The 18,478-nt window shown below is 34.2% G+C and overlaps 3 protein-coding genes across 5 annotated transcripts; 1 reads left to right on the plus strand and 2 right to left on the minus strand.

Moving 5' to 3' along the window:
* Positions 1–23: 23 nt before the first annotated feature.
* On the minus strand, positions 24–3,965 carry LOC7485065 (probable Histone-lysine N-methyltransferase ATXR5). Its single transcript, XM_024605002.2, has 6 exons — positions 3,420–3,965; positions 3,232–3,318; positions 1,266–1,489; positions 1,068–1,168; positions 767–979; positions 24–506 (listed from the first exon to the last, which is right to left on the minus strand). Exons 1-6 carry the CDS (start codon positions 3,766–3,768, stop codon positions 347–349), a joined length of 1,134 nt encoding a protein of 377 aa, XP_024460770.1. The 5' UTR covers positions 3,769–3,965; the 3' UTR covers positions 24–346.
* Positions 3,966–7,904: 3,939 nt separating this feature from the next.
* LOC7486086 (ankyrin repeat-containing protein ITN1) lies at positions 7,905–11,631 on the minus strand. 3 transcript variants are annotated; one of them, XM_024605262.2, is made up of 8 exons: positions 11,271–11,631; positions 10,711–10,775; positions 10,123–10,611; positions 9,859–10,008; positions 9,667–9,765; positions 9,495–9,542; positions 8,986–9,422; positions 7,905–8,902 (listed from the first exon to the last, which is right to left on the minus strand). In XM_024605262.2, exons 2-8 carry the CDS (start codon positions 10,757–10,759, stop codon positions 8,288–8,290), a joined length of 1,887 nt encoding a protein of 628 aa, XP_024461030.1. In that variant the 5' UTR covers positions 10,760–10,775; positions 11,271–11,631; the 3' UTR covers positions 7,905–8,287. The 3 variants fall into 3 exon arrangements, with proteins under 3 accessions (XP_024461030.1, XP_024461029.1, XP_024461028.1); XM_024605261.2 differs by having other exon boundaries at positions 10,711–10,771; positions 11,271–11,630; XM_024605260.2 differs by having other exon boundaries at positions 10,711–10,822; positions 11,271–11,630.
* Positions 11,632–17,080: 5,449 nt separating this feature from the next.
* Positions 17,081–18,173, plus strand: LOC7485064 (protein MKS1). Its single transcript, XM_002310467.4, has one exon. The coding sequence runs from the start codon at positions 17,205–17,207 to the stop codon at positions 17,820–17,822; it is 618 nt and encodes a 205-aa protein (XP_002310503.3). The 5' UTR covers positions 17,081–17,204; the 3' UTR covers positions 17,823–18,173.
* Positions 18,174–18,478: the final 305 nt, after the last annotated feature.

The following is an 18,478-nucleotide window of genomic DNA, read 5'->3' on the forward strand; positions in this document are numbered from 1 at the left end:
AAATTATTATCATGGAATGAGAGTGATAGATAAAAAGAAACAACTTCCATTGAAATCTGTATTACAAAAAATGTTCCTTAAAAATATCCCTAGGACATAAAAATTTCTCCAAATGCTAAATTCCAAGGAAAGTTTCTCCCCTGCTCTATTTCTGTCGTGGCCTTAGAAAGGCCAGCTCTACATCATAAATTACTATAAATATCCCATGGATACATTAGAAGAAATGCTTTTGAATCTGCAGTAGCAATGAGTAAACTGTGAAATAAAACGCTAGATGAGAAAGGATCTAGCAGGATCCAAAATTGAATCCCAGTTCTGTAGGATTGTTAGATATCTATAAGTTTTCTCAAACAAAATGTTGAGTAGGGTATTCATGCTCATGTCCATTATAATCATAGTATAGCCTCTCCCCTTTAGCAACATCACGAGTAGCAACCAAAATGACCCGGCATTCCCCGTTAACATCGTATCTCACACATTTACAATTCTGCTTCTTCTTGCCATCCCTGCACAGAGTTAGATATATCTTAAGCTTAACAGAGGGTGGACTAATAATTTCTAGTTCAGTTACATGCAATTTTGGCACAAATAAATGTAGAATTTTATATGTGACGTGACAAAGGAGATGCGAATGGGGCACCATGAGTTGGACAGAGTAGAATACATGGCAATAAAAAGGTCTAAGAATAATTTGGTATCATCAGAACAGTATTTGCTCATATATATACACAACATGGAGAAGAAGCAATGGGTTAAGCAGGCTTACGGAGTATGATTGTTAATGCCATTGATAAAGCGTGCAATATTTCCACGTTTATCGGGACAGATGACAAGGCTTTTAGATGGGTCTCTGGCCAAAAGAAGGGTCATCATACTATCACAATCATCATGTTCTCGGTTTTTAATGTAATCCACGTCACCTGAGTATTCTGCTAAAATGGTCAAATCCTTTATCTGGTCATCCGCCTCAACTGTATAGCTGCATCACAAAATATACATGAACCTACTCAATATGCAGTAGTTAAATATGGTTGTTAGCTCAATAAATGTATTCAAGATGCGAGTACCCTTCACATGAATCAAAAACTACTAAAAGAGGAGGGCATTCGCCTCTTTTGCACATAGCTCTGCACTGTTCCAATGTCTCAATGTCCTCCTTGGAAAGGACCTAATAAAGGCACCAGATCATGCAAATAACATGTAATACAAGACAGTAAAAGGTTTGGAGAAAATACAAGGTTGAAAAGAAAGTTTTAAATTCAGACCTGCATGCCACCCTGCTCAAACTTGGCCTGATTGGCTAATTGAGGAGCCATGCCAGGCAAGTAGGTCAAATCATCACTAAATTCCATGTGTAATGCTGTTAAAGCAGAAGCAAGGGTGCCCATTTGTTTGAGCCTTTGGGCGGGATCTTCTGATGGAATAAATGGCAACAGTCTCCTTCTTTTCTTTTGATACACCAATGAACGTCTCCGTCGTTTTCTAGAATCTTGAAAACAGCTCGAGAGGAGGGAATGGAAACATCAACTTAACATCGGCAAATCTAATTCAACTAGTTTATGCATTAGCACCAACATTTCTTGACTTCAAAGGAAATGTTCATATGCAATAAAAAGCAACAAGATAAGCAATAAAAGAAAATTATGGCTTCAAAGGTGCAGCAAAAACCAGGCAATGTGGTGAAAAAATACATGATAGCATTCATGGCAACTAATAAGCAAAAATTGATCAGACAAATAGGAAGTAAATGACAAGGCCCCAAACTATTTGTGCCATGAAAGTCCATGCATTAGGAGAAACAATTCAAAGGAAGCAACAAAATGATGTGACAAAACAGCAACTACCTGTATTACAATGCTTACCTTTTTATCTAGGGCTTTCACTTTTTCATTTTACAAAGATGTGCAGGAATTTTAGTAAGAATTTAGAAATTTTCATAGTTATATGGAAAACATACAGTACATTCACCAAAGCGAATTTGATTTTCTAGAAAGCTTGGTCTTAAAGAAAAGGTTTTGAGAATATATCATAATTCATAAGTTTGATGCTTTATTATGGGAGTCAATGGTACATAGATACATAATGTTTGGCAAAAAATACTGTAATGGAAAGAAATGATGATTGTTGTCTCTCTATTGCGTTGCAGTACCACTACTAAACACATCATAAATGTTTATGGGTAGCTAAGTACTACAATCCTTTTTTACATGAACCATGGCATACAAGGTAATGCATATGCATCAAAATAAAATTCCTAAATAATAGCAAGTGCATACATAAATACAGACAATCAGTGTCACATAACATAGCATCAATGATCACACTCAAGATATCGACCCCACTAATTTAGCACATGATGGGTAAATGATTGATGCAAGTCAAATGTAATCATGTCAAATTTATGATTGATGAAGTATCCTAAGACACAAAACATAAGTTTGCTGATTACAAGATGAATGTTCTTAGGATAGGCCAAGTATAAGGCATGATCTTCCTCGAACCATCTGATTCAACATGTAATGCAACAATTTGCCTGTAGTACAAAGTAATTGTCTAATGGACTTATCTGAGACATGATTAGATTGTGAGCTGACCACCATAAACCTAAGTCATGCCAAGGTTATGGATCCTTTTCTCATTTAAGAAGCAGTTTATCATTTGCTTCGGTAAACTTTAATCATCAGTTAACCCTATTTAGTATTATTTTGTCAAAAATAATAATAAAAAAAGCGTTATTTTAATGCATTTCTAAATAAAAAAAACACTTTGAAAAACAACTTATATCATTCTCTCAAAGAGGCTCTTCTTCTCCTCTCCTTCCTATTAGTTTCTTCATTAACCTTCCTATTAGTTTCTTCATTAATGCTTTTGTTATTATTTTTTATTATTTATTATATTCCTTTTTTGGTCCTTTAGGTGGGAAGGGCACAATTCGAACCTAGTCCTACCCTCCTCCACTGCTTTGCAGTAAAGAGTACATTGAGCTACACACTCCAATATCCCCAAAGGAATACTCATTCTTTATTATTATTAATATTATTATTAAAACATTTAAACCCAGATAATTTTTAATTTCCAGCAGAACTTTGTTCCATGCAAAGCCTGAAACAAGCTCAATCACAATCTATCAAAAACACCAATAAAAGAAAATCGAAAAATCACAAAAACACACACGAAATAAAATAAGTAAAACAATACTAACAATCAAATAAAAAAATAAGAAGAAATCACCTTGGAGAGACCTGCATTTCTCTTTAATGCCATCCTTCTCACACCTCTGAATCCTAAAAAAATCAATTATCTTCTTCTGCGATAACCCTAACAAACGAAAAACCAAACCAATCAAAACGCACATTTGTTACTCACAAAACGACACCAGGGTAAAAAAAATTAAAATAAATAAAATAAAACCCCCCTACTTCTTACACGTCCTTGGCCGTCTCCAGAGCACTTGTTACAAATCCACGAGCCAATCGGGACCCTAACAACAATCGGTCTCAAGCACTTCATGTGATATCCTTTATCACATTTATCACACAACAACAGCTCCTCCGCTCGTTCCCCGGAGCGGCATTGTTCGCAGCTGATATCGCCATAGTCCTCCCTCTCCACAACCGCATACGCCGCCTTTTCCATTACCTCCGTCAACAGCTTCATCCTCTTCGGCGACGGATACGGCGGAGGAGACGGCCTCCGAGGTGCCGAGGTGCGATGGCGCGAGCCGATTTGTCGCCTAGCCGCCGCCGTGGTGGTGGAGGCTGGATGCATTGGTAATTTGGGAGATGAGCAAGGGTAGAATCGGAATTGGGAAGAAAATTTGGTGCGTGTTTGTTGCACTAGAGAGAGAGATGGACAGAGAACGAGTCTTTTTAGTTTTTTCTAAGTCGCGGGTAATGGAGATGGATGCTAACGTGCGCAGTGTGTGTGCACAGAATTTGATGTAATGCCCGTTACGGGGTTTTGGATTTTATAGCCGTTCGGCGTTCATGTACTTGGTAAGGTTAGGTCAAGAGTAAGGATGTGTTTGTGGTGCAAATTTTTTTTAAATTTTGATTTTTTTATTTAAAATAAAAAATTTATATTTTCAAAATGTTTTAATATACTGATATAAAAAATAATTTAAAAAAATAAAAAAAATTTATTTTGATTTATTTTTAAATAAAAAGTACTTTAAATCATTATCATTACCACAATTTCAAACATAACTTAAATAATCTTAGATTTTATTTCTTAAAACTACATATGTGGTCTGCAAGCCATCTATTTTTTATCTCATACAAAGAAAACATGTCAAAACAATGTAAATGTTTTTTTTTTGTTTAAAATTATGATTCTGTTTGTTGAGTCATTCATGAGTTCTCGATTATGTTTAATAAGTTCAACTAATTTAATAATATAATTAGATAAAATATTGATAAATAAAAAAATTAACAATAATTTTTAATATTATAAAAATTTATCTTTACAATATTTTTAAAACTTTTTAATGATCTTATTTGTTAACAAAGTAAAATTTAAATAAGAACAAGATAATTGCATAGAAAAAAATGAAAAACATTCAAATGTTAGTTCTCAACTAATAAAATGTCAAATGAAGAAATTGAAAAGAAAACAATTAAAACAAATAATAAATCGACCAGAGACTATCTGTACCAACATGTCAAATCTATAACCTAGTCGTGAGACCGGGAGAACCCAATGGAAAGCAAATTGAATAAAATTATTGAACTTGATTCTCAAATTGACCTAATATAAAAGGGTAAAATTGAAGAAATAAAATTTAAAAAAAAGCAATGAAAAAAAGAAGCACGAGTCAACCCTAGTGAACATGACGAATCCATGACCTAGAACATGAGATTGGAATAATATCATAAATTTTTTTTTAAAAAAATAATGAATGTTGATCTTTAATCAACTTAATATTGAGATATAAGATTCAAAAAATTATTATTTTTTTAAAAAACAAAGTCAACCCATTATGATCTTCAAAATTCGTGACAAGGATCATAAGGTCGGATTACACCATAAAAGATAAACCAAAAAAAATAACAATGTCAAGTTCCCAATCATCTAAAACAATCAAGGATAAATTTTTTAAAAAAATCAACCAAAAAAAGGATCAAAAAGAAAAAACAATAGATTTGAAAAGAATGAGAACCAAATTTAGCACAAAAAAATGAGATAAAATTATGAGGAATAAAATTAAAAAAAATAATGTTTCAATTAAAAAAAAGATAAGAAAAAAATGACAATAAAAAAAATAAAAACCAAACTTGATATAAAAATCAAATGCCAAGGGATGAATTGAAAAAATAAATTAATAAACATATCGTCAAAATTAATTCAATGAACAAATAACCAAACTTCTTTGATTTTTTGTAATGCTCGGCGTGTTTTTAAGGAGGGGAGAAAGAAAAGAGCGGGAAGAAAAAACAAGTTGTCGGAGTTTAACCATCGTTTATTTAAGGCACGTATGACATCACCATGAAGAGGGTGGCATGACACAATGAATGTTGCCCATGACAACAACATTTGAAGTCTAGACGGTACTGCATGAGCCACCCAAAGAGCGCTAGTGGTGCCAGTCATATTTTATTTAAATTATATTATATATATATTAAAAAACTAAATTACTTCTGACCCTACATGATAATTACAAAAAAACTAGAATGAAATGATGAAAGTGGTACACAAAGCCAAGAAAGTGTAATTTTAAGGGGCATTTAAGTTACTGTACTATGCAAAACATTGAAAAGTTGAAAAAACCCCTTGACCTAAGTTAATTTTTTTACTCTTAAGGGCAATTTAGTAATTTTATTATGCAACAAAAAAATTAAAAAGACCGATTCACCACGTTTAATTTTGTAATGACTAATAGGTCCCATGAAAATGATTGTATTGTCCGTAATATCTAGTTAAGTGGGTTTCTTCTCAATGGTAAAATGATAATTTTATTGTGTAAATCCACAATTAATTATGAGTGTGTGCATGATGAAATACCGACTTCTTTTAGCTTTTATTTTAATGTTATAAATTCAATTACTTAGCATTTTTTTATTGCAAAAAATATATATTATTAACCAAAGCTAAAACATGAAGGATTTCTATTGTAAAACTTTCACAATTTTGCCTTTTAGATAAAAAAATATTGGCTATTGGGGGCATTAGAATCTTAAATAACCATTAGTTAATATTAAATTGACAAGAAAAAAAATAAGTCTTTTTCCATCTCATTTGCAGAGTGAAACAACCAAAATACTCTTGGAATTAAAAGATTTAAAACAAGAGTTAAGAGACAATTTGTGTTTTCATAATAGTTTTTTTGTAATTACCATGTTAGGTGATGGATAGTTTGGTATTTGACTAGACATAAAAAAACAAAACACGCAGTGAAACAACCAAAATATCTTTAGTAACCAAAAATTAAAATTGGCTCCAAGAGGCTTTTTCATCTTTTAACAAAAAATTATTTTGTTATTATTAGGTCAATTGAGGAGAAATTAAGTCTTTTAATACAGAAATAAAATAAACAAAAAATAAAAAGTTATTGGTGTGTACGTAGCAAGCGCTATCATGTAAGAGGTGTCTGTGTCCTTCATGTTACACATGCAAAGCCACTTGCCTTTCAAAAATGCATTTTTATCATGTTGTTAGAAGCATTGTCACATCCTTTTTCTTTTATGGTGGCGTTTGCTAGCATTGGGTGGATGATTTGTTGACAATGAGGCTTTTTTTTTTGTCTTTTTTTTTTCTCCGTTCCCCTAAGATGACAACTTGGTTCTCTTTATTATAGGTATTTCAAATTCAATCATTATTCTTTTAATTTTTAATTTTTATTCTTGAGCTTTTTGTAAAAGTTTATTTTTTTAATTTTATCATTTAATCCCAATTTTTCATATATTATTTTTTTTAATTTGGTCCTTGTTCTTTTGAGTTTTATTTATTTTCTTGGTTCTTTTGCAAAAGTTTTATTTTTTTTTCAATTTCATCATTCATTTCAAATTTATGGTATATTATTTTTACAAATTTGATACTTATTCTTTGGATTTTTTTCTTTTGTTAAAATTATTTTCTCTTCGATAAAAAAATTGTTTTAATTTAGCATGTCAATTTTGATCATTTTTCTTTTGATTTTTTTTCTTTTGCTAAATTTATTTTTCATTTCAATTTCACCCTTCAATAAAATATAAAATCTATTTTCTATTACAATTTTTCTCATCATTCTTTTAATTATTATTTTTTTATTTATTTTGTATAATTGAAATTATATTTTCAATTTCATCATTTAATATTTGATTGATTGAGAATTAAACTTTATGGTTTTTCCAGATAGGGTGTTTTGGGTCTAATAATCTAGGTCACGGGTTTAAAAAGTTAACGCATGTTGAATTTTTTTTAAAAAAATTAGTTTTGTGATTTTTTATATTTTTTTATCGGGTTATTTTGATTTTATAATCTGAATCACGAGTTTGATAGGATAATCTTAGTTGACTCGATTCTAATTACTAGAGTTACATATTTGGTAAGAGTATTTAGAATTTATAATGAGTAATGATCGCCTGATCATGGAAGAATAAAATTACCTCCCTCAAACTTGTATTATTTCCAATAATTATTTTAATGCTCTACTCTATTTTTATAATAAGAGACAATGAAGTAATTTTTATCTGGCTTTGCTCATATATAAAAGGGAAAGCCTAAGTTAGTCCCTGAACAATATATTAATTCCTAATTGAGTCCCAAAACAATATATTTTATCAATTAAGTCCCAAATGTCTCAAAGACTTCTCAATTGGGTCCTTTTCCAAATTTGTCTTTTAAAATGATAAAATGGTGTTTTTCTCAAAACAAAATCTAACATAAAAATCAGAAAAAAATGGATAGATGGACTGATTGAGAATGTCTGAAAAATTTGAGCCCTAATTGATAAAATTCATCTGTTTTGGCACCTAGTTTCTGCATATTGAAAAGAAGAAATTCTCCTATTACATGCAGTAGAATTCTCCAGTCCATAGTCAAATATCTAAAAATCTAAGCCAATCCAAACATCAGTTGGAAATAGAATCCACTTTTACTCCCTATAAAAAAAATGCAGGCAAGTTGTTGTATAGTTTCAGATAATCGTTTGATAAGAACTACAACAACATCAGTTGATGCAACAGATTCAACTCATAATCCAAACAACGAAGGATGGATAATATTCTCAAAATATCTGATGGTAATTTGGAAGCTACCCTTCTCTTTATATATGTATTGAACATAGGATCTGAAATGAATTCTAGACTGCTCAAAACAACCACCACTTCTTCGGCTTGTCGAAAATTCCAGGTCCATATGTGGAAAAGAAGATCTCAACAAGGAGAGGGAATTGTAGCAGAGCAAAAAGCGTGACAGGAAGACTAGCCAGCAAAATAATCGGAAAGGAAACCCAGTGAAAACGTTCACGAAGCATCATAACAAGTGTAATGCCAAAGGTTATCATCATGGTTGCTATCGAGAAGAAAAGACACGAAAGGCCTACTATCAACTTTGTAGGCAAGGACTTGAGGAAATCTTCTTCTCTATACCGCGATGTCAGGATTCCGAAGAACATCAATAATGATGATGAAGACGCGAACAATGACATTGCGTCGGACACTATGAAAACCATGAAAGAATTCCGATTCAAGTATATAGGAATGCCTGAATACTGGTCATATCCACCTGGAACAGTAAAGATAGCTGAAAACATTATGGTAGCAATAAGAGCAGCCACAACTGTGCAAGATTCAGCCGTGGCCTTCATCCATTTCTCCCCTTCTTCTACTAATTTCCTGTGCTGTTCAGTGAATAAAGTTTGAGCTGTTTTATGGGACGAATTTAACATCTCTCTGTACTTTGGTTGGACAATGCTCTCCACCTCCTGCGAGGCAGCAAACTCTTCTGAGAAATATGTGAACTACTTTCTGAAGAACGATCATCAACTATAGGAAGTAGGAGATTTACCTTGTACCATTGTAGCTCTCTTTGCATTTGTAATGGTGCGCCTGAAACACGATCAAGCTGAGAGGAAGGTGCTATGAATGCAGCTTGATGTAAAATATTGTTTTGATACTTGTCCCAAGAAGTTGCCATAGAGTTCTTCTTTGCTCCCATTTTGTATATAAGGCTGAATATCTTTTCTTGGCGTTGTAGGGTTGCGTATAAGAATATGCCCCGGTTAAGTTCATCCTCGGACCATATGATGTCAGGATAATGTCTAATCATTTCAATGATGAACTCAACAATTCCATGCTTAACAGCACTGAATACAGCTCTGTACACACCAATTACTTTGAATTCTGATTTATGCAAAGTTGATATTTGTTCACATAGGCAACAGAGAACTGCATGTGCTTGGCCATGCATCAACTTCAGGTTATACATATGCTTGATAGCTGGAACTGCAAGTATAATTTGGTTCAGGACTCTAAACAAAATACTACTATGATCGGCATTATTAAGATGCTACTTACCAAAAATTCTCAAGCCCTTCCAAACCATTACCAACAATTTGTCAGATGCTGCGAAGTCCATATATAACATATCAAAATGAAACTTCTGTTCATAGAAGGGAAAATAATGCGGTAACTCTAAATAACTGAAACTTCAAAATATCAGATTGAAATCTTATGTTCTATGAAATACCTCGTTTAACAATGTTCCTTCGATCAGTTGGTCCCCTATCTGGCCTTTCAATGTCTCCATGGTTGTTGCTAGAGGCAAGTGGCTGAGGTACCCGGATACCTACCACAAGATAATGCTGCATTTTTTAAGATGTGAAAAGAAAAGCAATTTGACTTAATAGTTACATCCAGTTGAGTGAAAATAGTTACATACACTTGTATATCCATTTTTGCCACAAAGAAAATTGAGTTCCACTGGGGAAAGCAGAGGGTTTTTGAGCCAGCATATCAAGAGCTGTGTCTTTGTCACTATCTTGATAAAAAGCCAATTGTGGGTAATGTTGAAGCAGATCCAAGGCAATATCTATATGAACATTAAACAGCGAACCAAGAAAAGCAAACGAGAGTTGAACAAGATAGAGTTTTCAGTTGAAGAATAGGAGAAACGAAAAATATGATCCTTACTACTAGCTTATACCATAGAGTTCGTCAATGATACATGTTGTGAGAAGCATAACCCCATTCTTATTGTTTGTAGCTGGACTGAGCTCTTCTTTCGGACTCACACTGTAAAGATAACGAACCATGTCTTTATGACCATAAAGAGAAGCTACAACAACTGGGATCAGGCCTTTCTGGTTTGGAACTTTAAGTAAACCTTCATTCTTTGCCACCAAATCCTCGGCAATCCTTGTGATCCCTCCGATGGCAGCATAATTAAGCGCGGTGGCATTATTTCTGTTTTTGATTTCCAAGTCACCTTCCCCCAACTGGTTGACCAACTCCACCACAATCTCTATGTGCCCTGCCAGAACCGCAGCATGGAGGGCAGTGTCCCCATCTGCTGAAATGCTAGCAGTCAGTCCATCAGGATGTTCTTTCAGGAACTTCATTGTGGCCTCTAGGTCACCAATGTCAACAGCCTTATACAGTGGCAGATACTGAATGTATGCCGTATCTTTCATCTCTGCCAAGTTAAAACTCATTCGTGTTAGTTGTAGCGTTAAGCACATTGACATTAGTACTGAACAACTAACAAGATTTAGCTTGGATGTTAATTAATTACCGTATTCCTTGCTTGAGCTCTCATGTGAGTCTGGAGGCCGTGATTTCATCTTGCGTGGTGCCTTGCTTAAGGTAAAATCACTATAAGAATCCTTATTTGATGGGGAAGCAACCTAAAAATATAATTGAAACTTCACATCACATATTGACACAATTTTTTTCACCAGGTAAACTATTTGAGTTTTAGGAGTATGACTTTCTACTTCCAGAGAATTTTTTTGAAATGTTTCTGCCACTGCAGTGAACAATAGCCATAAATGTGTGTGTAGGTAAACACACACGCACAAACTCCCAATGTCATGAAACAAATCAATAGATGGTGCATTTCTCCCTCTAACAAGTCAAGATGCTTGAACATTGATCTCATTTTTTACTAGGTAATCGGTAGAAGCTGATTTGATACCATGTTTCTACGCATGTGTGGCATTAAAGGATGCACAAGATACATGCCTTTTCAGGTGATTGGGCTGCTAAATATAAACAAGAGCAAACTGCATGCATCATCGAATATATATACCAAATGTTTTTCCTAGGAATTTAATATGCAAGATCAATACTTACAGGAATACAGTGTGCAAACCACAGCTTGCACTCAACAGAGTTGGTTGCAGCAGATTAGGTGACCTCAAAATCTTAATGGATTCAAGGAAGCGAAACCAATTAATTTATAAGAAAGAGTGAGGGCATAAACCATGCACGGAATAAAGGAAATCTCCAAGTGAAGTAAATGAAACTACGAATATATGTGGAAGTTCTCTCTGCTTACTTTTCTGCTTTGGATTCTAACAATGTAGTGATTGCTTAGGGTCTTTTGAAAGAGCTGGTTGAAAACACGGGATCACTGTAATGTTTTCTTTCTCCTGTAACATTTCGTCCATGTCCTCTTTAATGATTCTTGCAAAGTTTAGGTTGAGAGAATAGATTTAAAGCTTATTGACCAAGACGAAACGATGACTCCTTTATGCCTGTTGAGAGAAGACCACTGTGCTTGTAGCCCAAGCAAACGAAAAAAAAAGGGGCAGAAATCAGCTTCTAATACCTTTAGGAACAGAAAAAGAAAGGCGTGGGATTATTGCTATTGATACTTATATATAACGTATATTCTTTTGTGCATTTTGTCGGGTATAAACAACGAAGAAAACCAGGCACAAGCTGGAAATGAGAAGGATAATTGTTCCCGGTACTAAAGAAGAAAACTAAAAAAGAAGTTTGTTCTTGCCGTCAACAGCAATCCTCGTAAATACCGTGAGCACAGTTTTTCTTTCTTTCCTTTCTTCTCTTTGATCCTTTCTCTTTTCCTTCTTTCTTGGGACACAGAAATCTGAATCAAAACTTCTTTGAATCTTTTCTCTCTTTTCTCTTTAGAGAACTGCTGACTCAAAATCTCAGAAAACTAGGTTAATGTAAGATCATTTCAGAGACTAGTTTTGATTATTGTGATTTATAACTAAAGGGGAATGCTGTAAACCTATAACCCCACCGAAGTTTTTAGCAAATTGTTTTTTACATTGGAAAATTATCCACACCGAAACAAACTTCCATACAAAAGTTCTACCCTAAACAATAGCAAACCTATTACAAAAAAACCTTAAAAGATATATATATATATATATATGAATGATTGACACCCACTATTATTTTTTGTCAAATGATACCATTTACTTTTAAGATCATAAGATCATTTATCAAACTTTAAATAAATTATTTATATCCAAACTAGTGCATCTGTGATTAAGTAAATTTCTGCAATTTTCTTCTAAATCCAAACTTCAAATGATAAATCTTCATGTTTATTTTATTACAGCTACTTAGGATCCTTTTGTTTTCGTGGTGTAGTGTGATGTGGTTCATGTCTTGTCCTAATAATAAATTTGAAAATATTTAATTAATCAACACATATCATAATTTTACATAAATTTTACTGAAAAATCTCTTTTAAAACCCGAAGACTATAATTTATAGTTTTTATTAAATCTATTTTTTCAACTACAATCACGAAAATATCAAACTTGATAATTATTCACAATAAAAAATCACTTTTTTATTCTGCATTCATTTTCTCTTATATTTACATAAAAATGAGTATAAAAGGTAAGTAGTACCAGAACAATTAATCTAGACTCATCTTTATCTCCTTTATTAATGGGATTTTCACATATTTAGGATGGCTAACAAATCTCCCAATTAATTGCAACTATAAATCACACCAACACTTCCCCTCAAGTTGGTTCTTAGAGATCCTGCATGCACAAATTGCCAAGTGAGTTGTAGAAGTCCTTGCTAGACATCGTTTTTGTAAGAATATTTGCTAATTGATCTTTGGAATTTACAAATAGAAATTGAATTGTCTTTGCTTCAAGATTCTCTTTGATGAAGTGACAATCTACCTCCACATGTTTAGTACAATCATGTTGAACAAGGTTGTAGGAAATGGAAATAGATGTTTTATTGTCACAGAAGAGGTTCATCTCGGAAGTAGGGACAAATCTGATCTCTGTGATTAGCTTTCTTAACCAAAGGAGTTCACAAAGACCCCTAGACATTCCTCTGAACTCGGCTTCAACACTTGACAATGCTACCACCTTTTGTTTCTTGCTTCTCCAGGTTACAAGATCCCCCCTACAAATGCAAAATACCCTGAGGTTGATTTTCTGTCAGTAATATTACCTGCCCAATCTACATATATATATCCATCAACCTTCAACTGATTATCATGTTTTAAGAACATGAGCCCCTTGCCTGGGATGATTTCAGGTATTGAAGTATCCGAGTCACTGCTTCCATATGACTCTTACTTGAATTGTGCATAAATTGGCTCCTAACATTTTCGGTGTATGCGATATCTGGTCGAGTGTGAGAGAGATAAATGAGTTTACCAACTAACCTTTAGTATCTTTCTTTGTCTGTTGGTGTTTGGTCTGGGTATTCTTCAAGTCTGTGGTTTTGAACAATGAATGTGTCTGCAGGTCTGCACTCCAACATTCCTACTTCTGTTAACAGGTCTAATATGTACTTTTATTAAGAGAGAAATATGCCTTGCTTAGATCTAACAACTTCAATTCCTAAAAAATACTTGAGTCTTCCCAGATTTTTCATCTCAAATTCAGTTGCTAATTGCTTTTGAAGCTGAGACATTTCTTCTACATCATCTCATGTGATAATTATGTCATCCACATAAACTATCAACGCAGTTACCTTGACCAACTTGTGCTTTAGGAACAAAGTATGGTAAGAGTTACTTTGTTGGAAGCCATATTTCTTCATTGCTAAATTGAATCTTCTAAACCATGCTCATGGTGACTACTTCAGTCCATTCAAGGTTCGCTACAATTTACACACCATTTCGGTCTTTAAAGATGTTGTGTAGCCTAAAGGAACATCCATATAAACCTTCTTTTTTAGTTTACCGTGGAGGAAAGCATTCTTTACATCAAATTGATGTAAAGGCTAGTCAAGGTTACCGTGGAGGAAAGCATTTCTAGAGAGTATCTGTTAGGTGGCTTGCCATAATTGTACCTGTGAGGTAAGGTATATCCCATAGATATATCTATATTATCGATATACAGGGGTGTTGCAGAAGTACTTACCTCAGGAGTATTTTTAGGAGATGATTCGACTGGTATTTCAGAGAGAAGGGAGGCAGGTTCTGTCTCAGATGTTACATGTTCCATGCTAGCATATATATCACTCTACCCATTAGAGTATATATTCAACTCATCATTCTCTAGTAGTTCCTCATGACTAGTCTTGTGATTCAGCTCACTATTCTTGTGATTCAACTCATCATTATGTGGTAGTTTCTCATGACTGGTTCAATTAAACTCGTTGAGCTTTTCTTATTCTCTTCATTAACTGTCTCCTCTTAAAGAGGGGAAGTAGGTGTCGAAGAGGAATAAAACATGTCAGCCTCTAAGATTTGGAGCAGTGAATCTTAATGGTGGCTCTATACTAGGTGCACACCATTACATGGAATGTTTCGAAGACATTGAGAACCTCTTTTTTATGTTTCATCAAGTAAAGTCATGTTATATGGATATAATCATCCATAAAAATAACAAACCAATGAATGTCATACATATTCATAACCGGTGAGGGTCCCTATACATCAGAGTGTATTAAAGCAAATAAAGTGTCATTCTTATTTGTGCTTAATGGGTAAGTAACACGGTGGCTTTTAGCCACGATAAAAGTGTCACATTTCAAATCAGAAATCTGAAAATTCATAAATAAATCAGGAAAAACATGCTTCAAATAGGGAAAAGATAGATGTCCTAAGCGGGGATGCCATAACTAGATCTATCTCTCTTTAGTAGTATACGGATGGTGCATGTTATGTACCTGACTTATGTTGAGGTCGTCCATATAATATAGTCCCTCCTCTTAGTACCACGCCCAATTATCTGTTTGATGAGAATATCCTGAATAAGAAAGAAGTTTGAATACATCAATACAACACACCTTAAGTCTATAGTAAGTTGGCCTGCATACATCAGTTTATGTTATAGTGATGGAACAAGTAAAGTATTGGATAAATACAGGGATAAAGATAAAGTCACAGAGCTTGCTCTAGTGACTGGTGAAATAACACCATTTGCATTGGCAATGTTGGTGCGGCGTAGGGGAGATATATGAAAGAAATCTGAGGCATCAAATGTCACATTATCAGTGGCTCCTGAGTTGAGAAGCCATGTATTACACGTTGCATCATTGTGGCTGGTAAGGAGGGCAAGGTTAAAATTACTTGAGTTTAAGTGGGAAAGAGCAACAATTGATATTATGACTGGTTGTATGAGAGAGAGGTGAGACTCAGCAGCAGCGACTGCATCTTTGCCTAGACTCCCAATCATACCAGTTCCATCACGACATTTATGTGTTTGTAGATCATGCCACCAATTTGGTTATTTATGTAACTGGAAACAATTTTCACGTGTTTGTTTCTGGTTGCCACAATGGGAACATTTTCTTGCATCATTTGTGGTTCAGCTCTTACCTGTTTTACTGGGAGCAAAGTTGGTTAACATGAGACCCTTAGATGCCAAGACAGCCCCTGGCATCCCATCAGTGTCGTAATTGGTCATGACCTGCTGTCGTATAGCCTCTCGTCTAACATGTGCATATGCTTGCTCTACTAAAGGAAAAGGTTTCATCTGTAAAACATCAGCATGTATTTTGTCTAGTCGATCATCAAGACCATCCAGGAATATATATACCCGATCTTCCTGAGTGATCCTATTATAATGTTGAATATCAACAGAGCATTCCATGAGATTTGGTCGACGAAAATCAATTTCACGCCATAACCCCTGCAACTCAGTGTAATATTTTTCTAGTGAGCTAGAGGCTTGCTTCAGGCGAGTTACATGTCGTCGGAGATCATACACTTTTGATGTATCACTTCTATCGAAGAAGGTAGTTGCAATGGAATCTCACACCGTTTTTACCGTAGGAAAGCGAATAAAATTACCAATAAAAAAGGAATCCATATAAGTAATTGACCAACCTTTAACAATAGCGTTATCAGTGCGCCACTTGCGAAATGAGAGATCAGTCAGTGGTGACTGGGGAAAATCACCATTAATATACCTCAACTTGTCTTTGCTAGAGATATACATCTCAACAACCTAGGACCACAGGGCATAGTTGGAGCTATCTAACTTAATGTCGATAGGCGCAGCAGAGGGTTGAGAGGTGATGGTCGGGGTCTGTGTTCTGTTCAATGTCTCAGTCATCCTTGTTGTCAATTCAAGGATAGAATCTGAGAGATGGGACGTGTTGTTAGAGGTGTTATGATCTTCGGAGTCTGCTATAAGTTACATGGAAAGAACAATTATGTTTTAGGGTGTAATACAAGAAGCCAAATCGAAAACTGACTCTAATACCATGACAATTATTCATAATAAAAAAATCACATTCTTATTCTATATTCTTTTTCTCTTATATTATTACATCAGAGATGAGTATAAAAGGTAAGTAAAATCAAAACAATCCTAGACTTATCTTTATCTCTCTTATTATAGGATTTTTATATATTTGAGATGACTAACAAATCTCGTAATTAATTATAATTATAGATCACGCCAACAAAATTCACACTTTAATCTTATATTTTTACCTTGCTCCCACTTTATTTATACTAAAAAATCTCTATTTTTCAAATAAAATTTATCCACCAAGCTCTAAACTAGATGAAGCCATAAGCCATCCACTTTGACTGAACCATTGTTCTGAAAATTATGGTGTGTTTGCAATAGACATTACCTGGCAACTTGCAATTATTTATAGGCACATGTTATGTTTTGGGTTTTGACTTTTATTTTCTCTTCAAGCAAAATTGTCTTCTTTTTTTTTTAATCTAAAATCATATTATAATATTCAAGCTTTCAACTCAAATCAAACCATTTTTTCCACAATAACAAAATAATTGCCCTAAACTTGGGTCATCCAGACCACTTCCACTTCATATTTTTTTTCTCCATCCGCCATTCATCCTCCATCATGGACCCTTACCGCTATCCCACCACCGGCAAACCACCACCACCACCACCTAAAAAACAACTCCAAATCCAAGGCCCTAGACCTTCAGCACTAAAACTAAACCAAGACTCTCACAAAATCAAGAAACCACCTCCCCCTCCTCCAAAGCAACCTGTCGTCATCTATGCAGTCTCTCCAAAGACCATCCACACGGAGGAATCCAACTTCATGGCCGTCGTCCAACGGTTAACAGGTCTCTCCTCCGGTGACTTCTTCCACGATGGGTCTGTTTCTCCAGCTGCAAGACTTGCTGCCACTGAGAAAGCAAGTCCAAGAGAATTAACAAGACCAAGTAACACTCAAGATAGTAGTGATGACGATCTCATGGAGATGCTTAAAGAAGTGGGTGCTGGTCAGATTCCAGGGATCTTGTCACCGGCACCGGCGATGTTACCGCCAGTACCAACTGGGTTTTTCTCTCCAGCGTCAACGGATGCAAATTCGCAGTCTTTCTTGAATGATAATTTTAATATGAGTCCATTCTTCATGGCCAGTCCTTCAGGTTTATTTCCAGGTCCTAGTATAGTTTCTCCTTTACATTCTCCTGATATTTTTAGCAGCCTGTTCATGGATTTCTAGACAAGAAAAAGAAAGATTGTGAAGATTTCAGGGTTAGTTTTAGATTGGGTTCTTGTTTTGACCAAGACAAGAAGGGGCGGTTGGATTACTTGTATTGACTGACTTTTTGGCTAGAAGAAGAAAGATTTAATATTAGGGTTTGGAAAATTAATTGTAGATTTTGTTAGTGATTTGAGGATTTTGTTAGGTTAATTGCAACTTATAATTGTAGCAAATTTTGGAGATATTTATTTCTACATCCTCGATGGCTATAGAGCATTCAACGGGGGTTTATTGCTCTGGTGGGTTATTGTGTAATGAACTCTTTTGGCCCACGCCTCCTTTCTCTTTTACGAGAAAATAGTTATTTTACCGTGTTTCGTGTATCAGATAATTTATTTTTTTTGCAAAAAATAAATAAATATTTAAACTTTTTAAATGCATTTTTTTAAAAAAAATATTTTAAATTTTAAATAAAAAGAGTCATGTATGCGTTTAATTAAATAAATCAAGAACTATTTGTGCTTATAAATACAAAAAAAATATTAACGTGTTTATTCAACTCGCTTAGCTATATGTTGAATATTTTTTTCTAACATAAATATATTAATATGAAGGTGTTATTAACATGTTTTTTTACTACGAGTAAAAAAATATAACTACGAATCGAAATGTTG

Source organism: Populus trichocarpa, chromosome 7, assembly GCF_000002775.5.
Source record: "Populus trichocarpa isolate Nisqually-1 chromosome 7, P.trichocarpa_v4.1, whole genome shotgun sequence".
Lineage (NCBI taxonomy): Eukaryota > Viridiplantae > Streptophyta > Magnoliopsida > Malpighiales > Salicaceae > Populus > Populus trichocarpa.

Coding starts and splice junctions, on each gene's coding strand:
- LOC7485065 (XM_024605002.2), bottom strand. CDS start 3,768: ATGCATCCAGCCTCCACCACCACGGCGGCGGCTAGGCGACAAATCGGC. Junction 3,319..3,419: donor CGGCCAAGGACGTGTAAGAA/GTAGGGGGGTTT, acceptor TTCGTTTGTTAG/GGTTATCGCAGAAGAAGATA. Junction 980..1,067: donor GTTTTTGATTCATGTGAAGG/GTACTCGCATCT, acceptor TTTGTGATGCAG/CTATACAGTTGAGGCGGATG.
- LOC7486086 (XM_024605262.2), bottom strand. CDS start 10,759: ATGAAATCACGGCCTCCAGACTCACATGAGAGCTCAAGCAAGGAATAC. Junction 9,543..9,666: donor AAGGAACATTGTTAAACGAG/GTATTTCATAGA, acceptor TGGACTTCGCAG/CATCTGACAAATTGTTGGTA. Junction 8,903..8,985: donor GAGAGCTACAATGGTACAAG/GTAAATCTCCTA, acceptor GCTGCCTCGCAG/GAGGTGGAGAGCATTGTCCA.
- LOC7485064 (XM_002310467.4), top strand. CDS start 17,205: ATGGACCCTTACCGCTATCCCACCACCGGCAAACCACCACCACCACCA.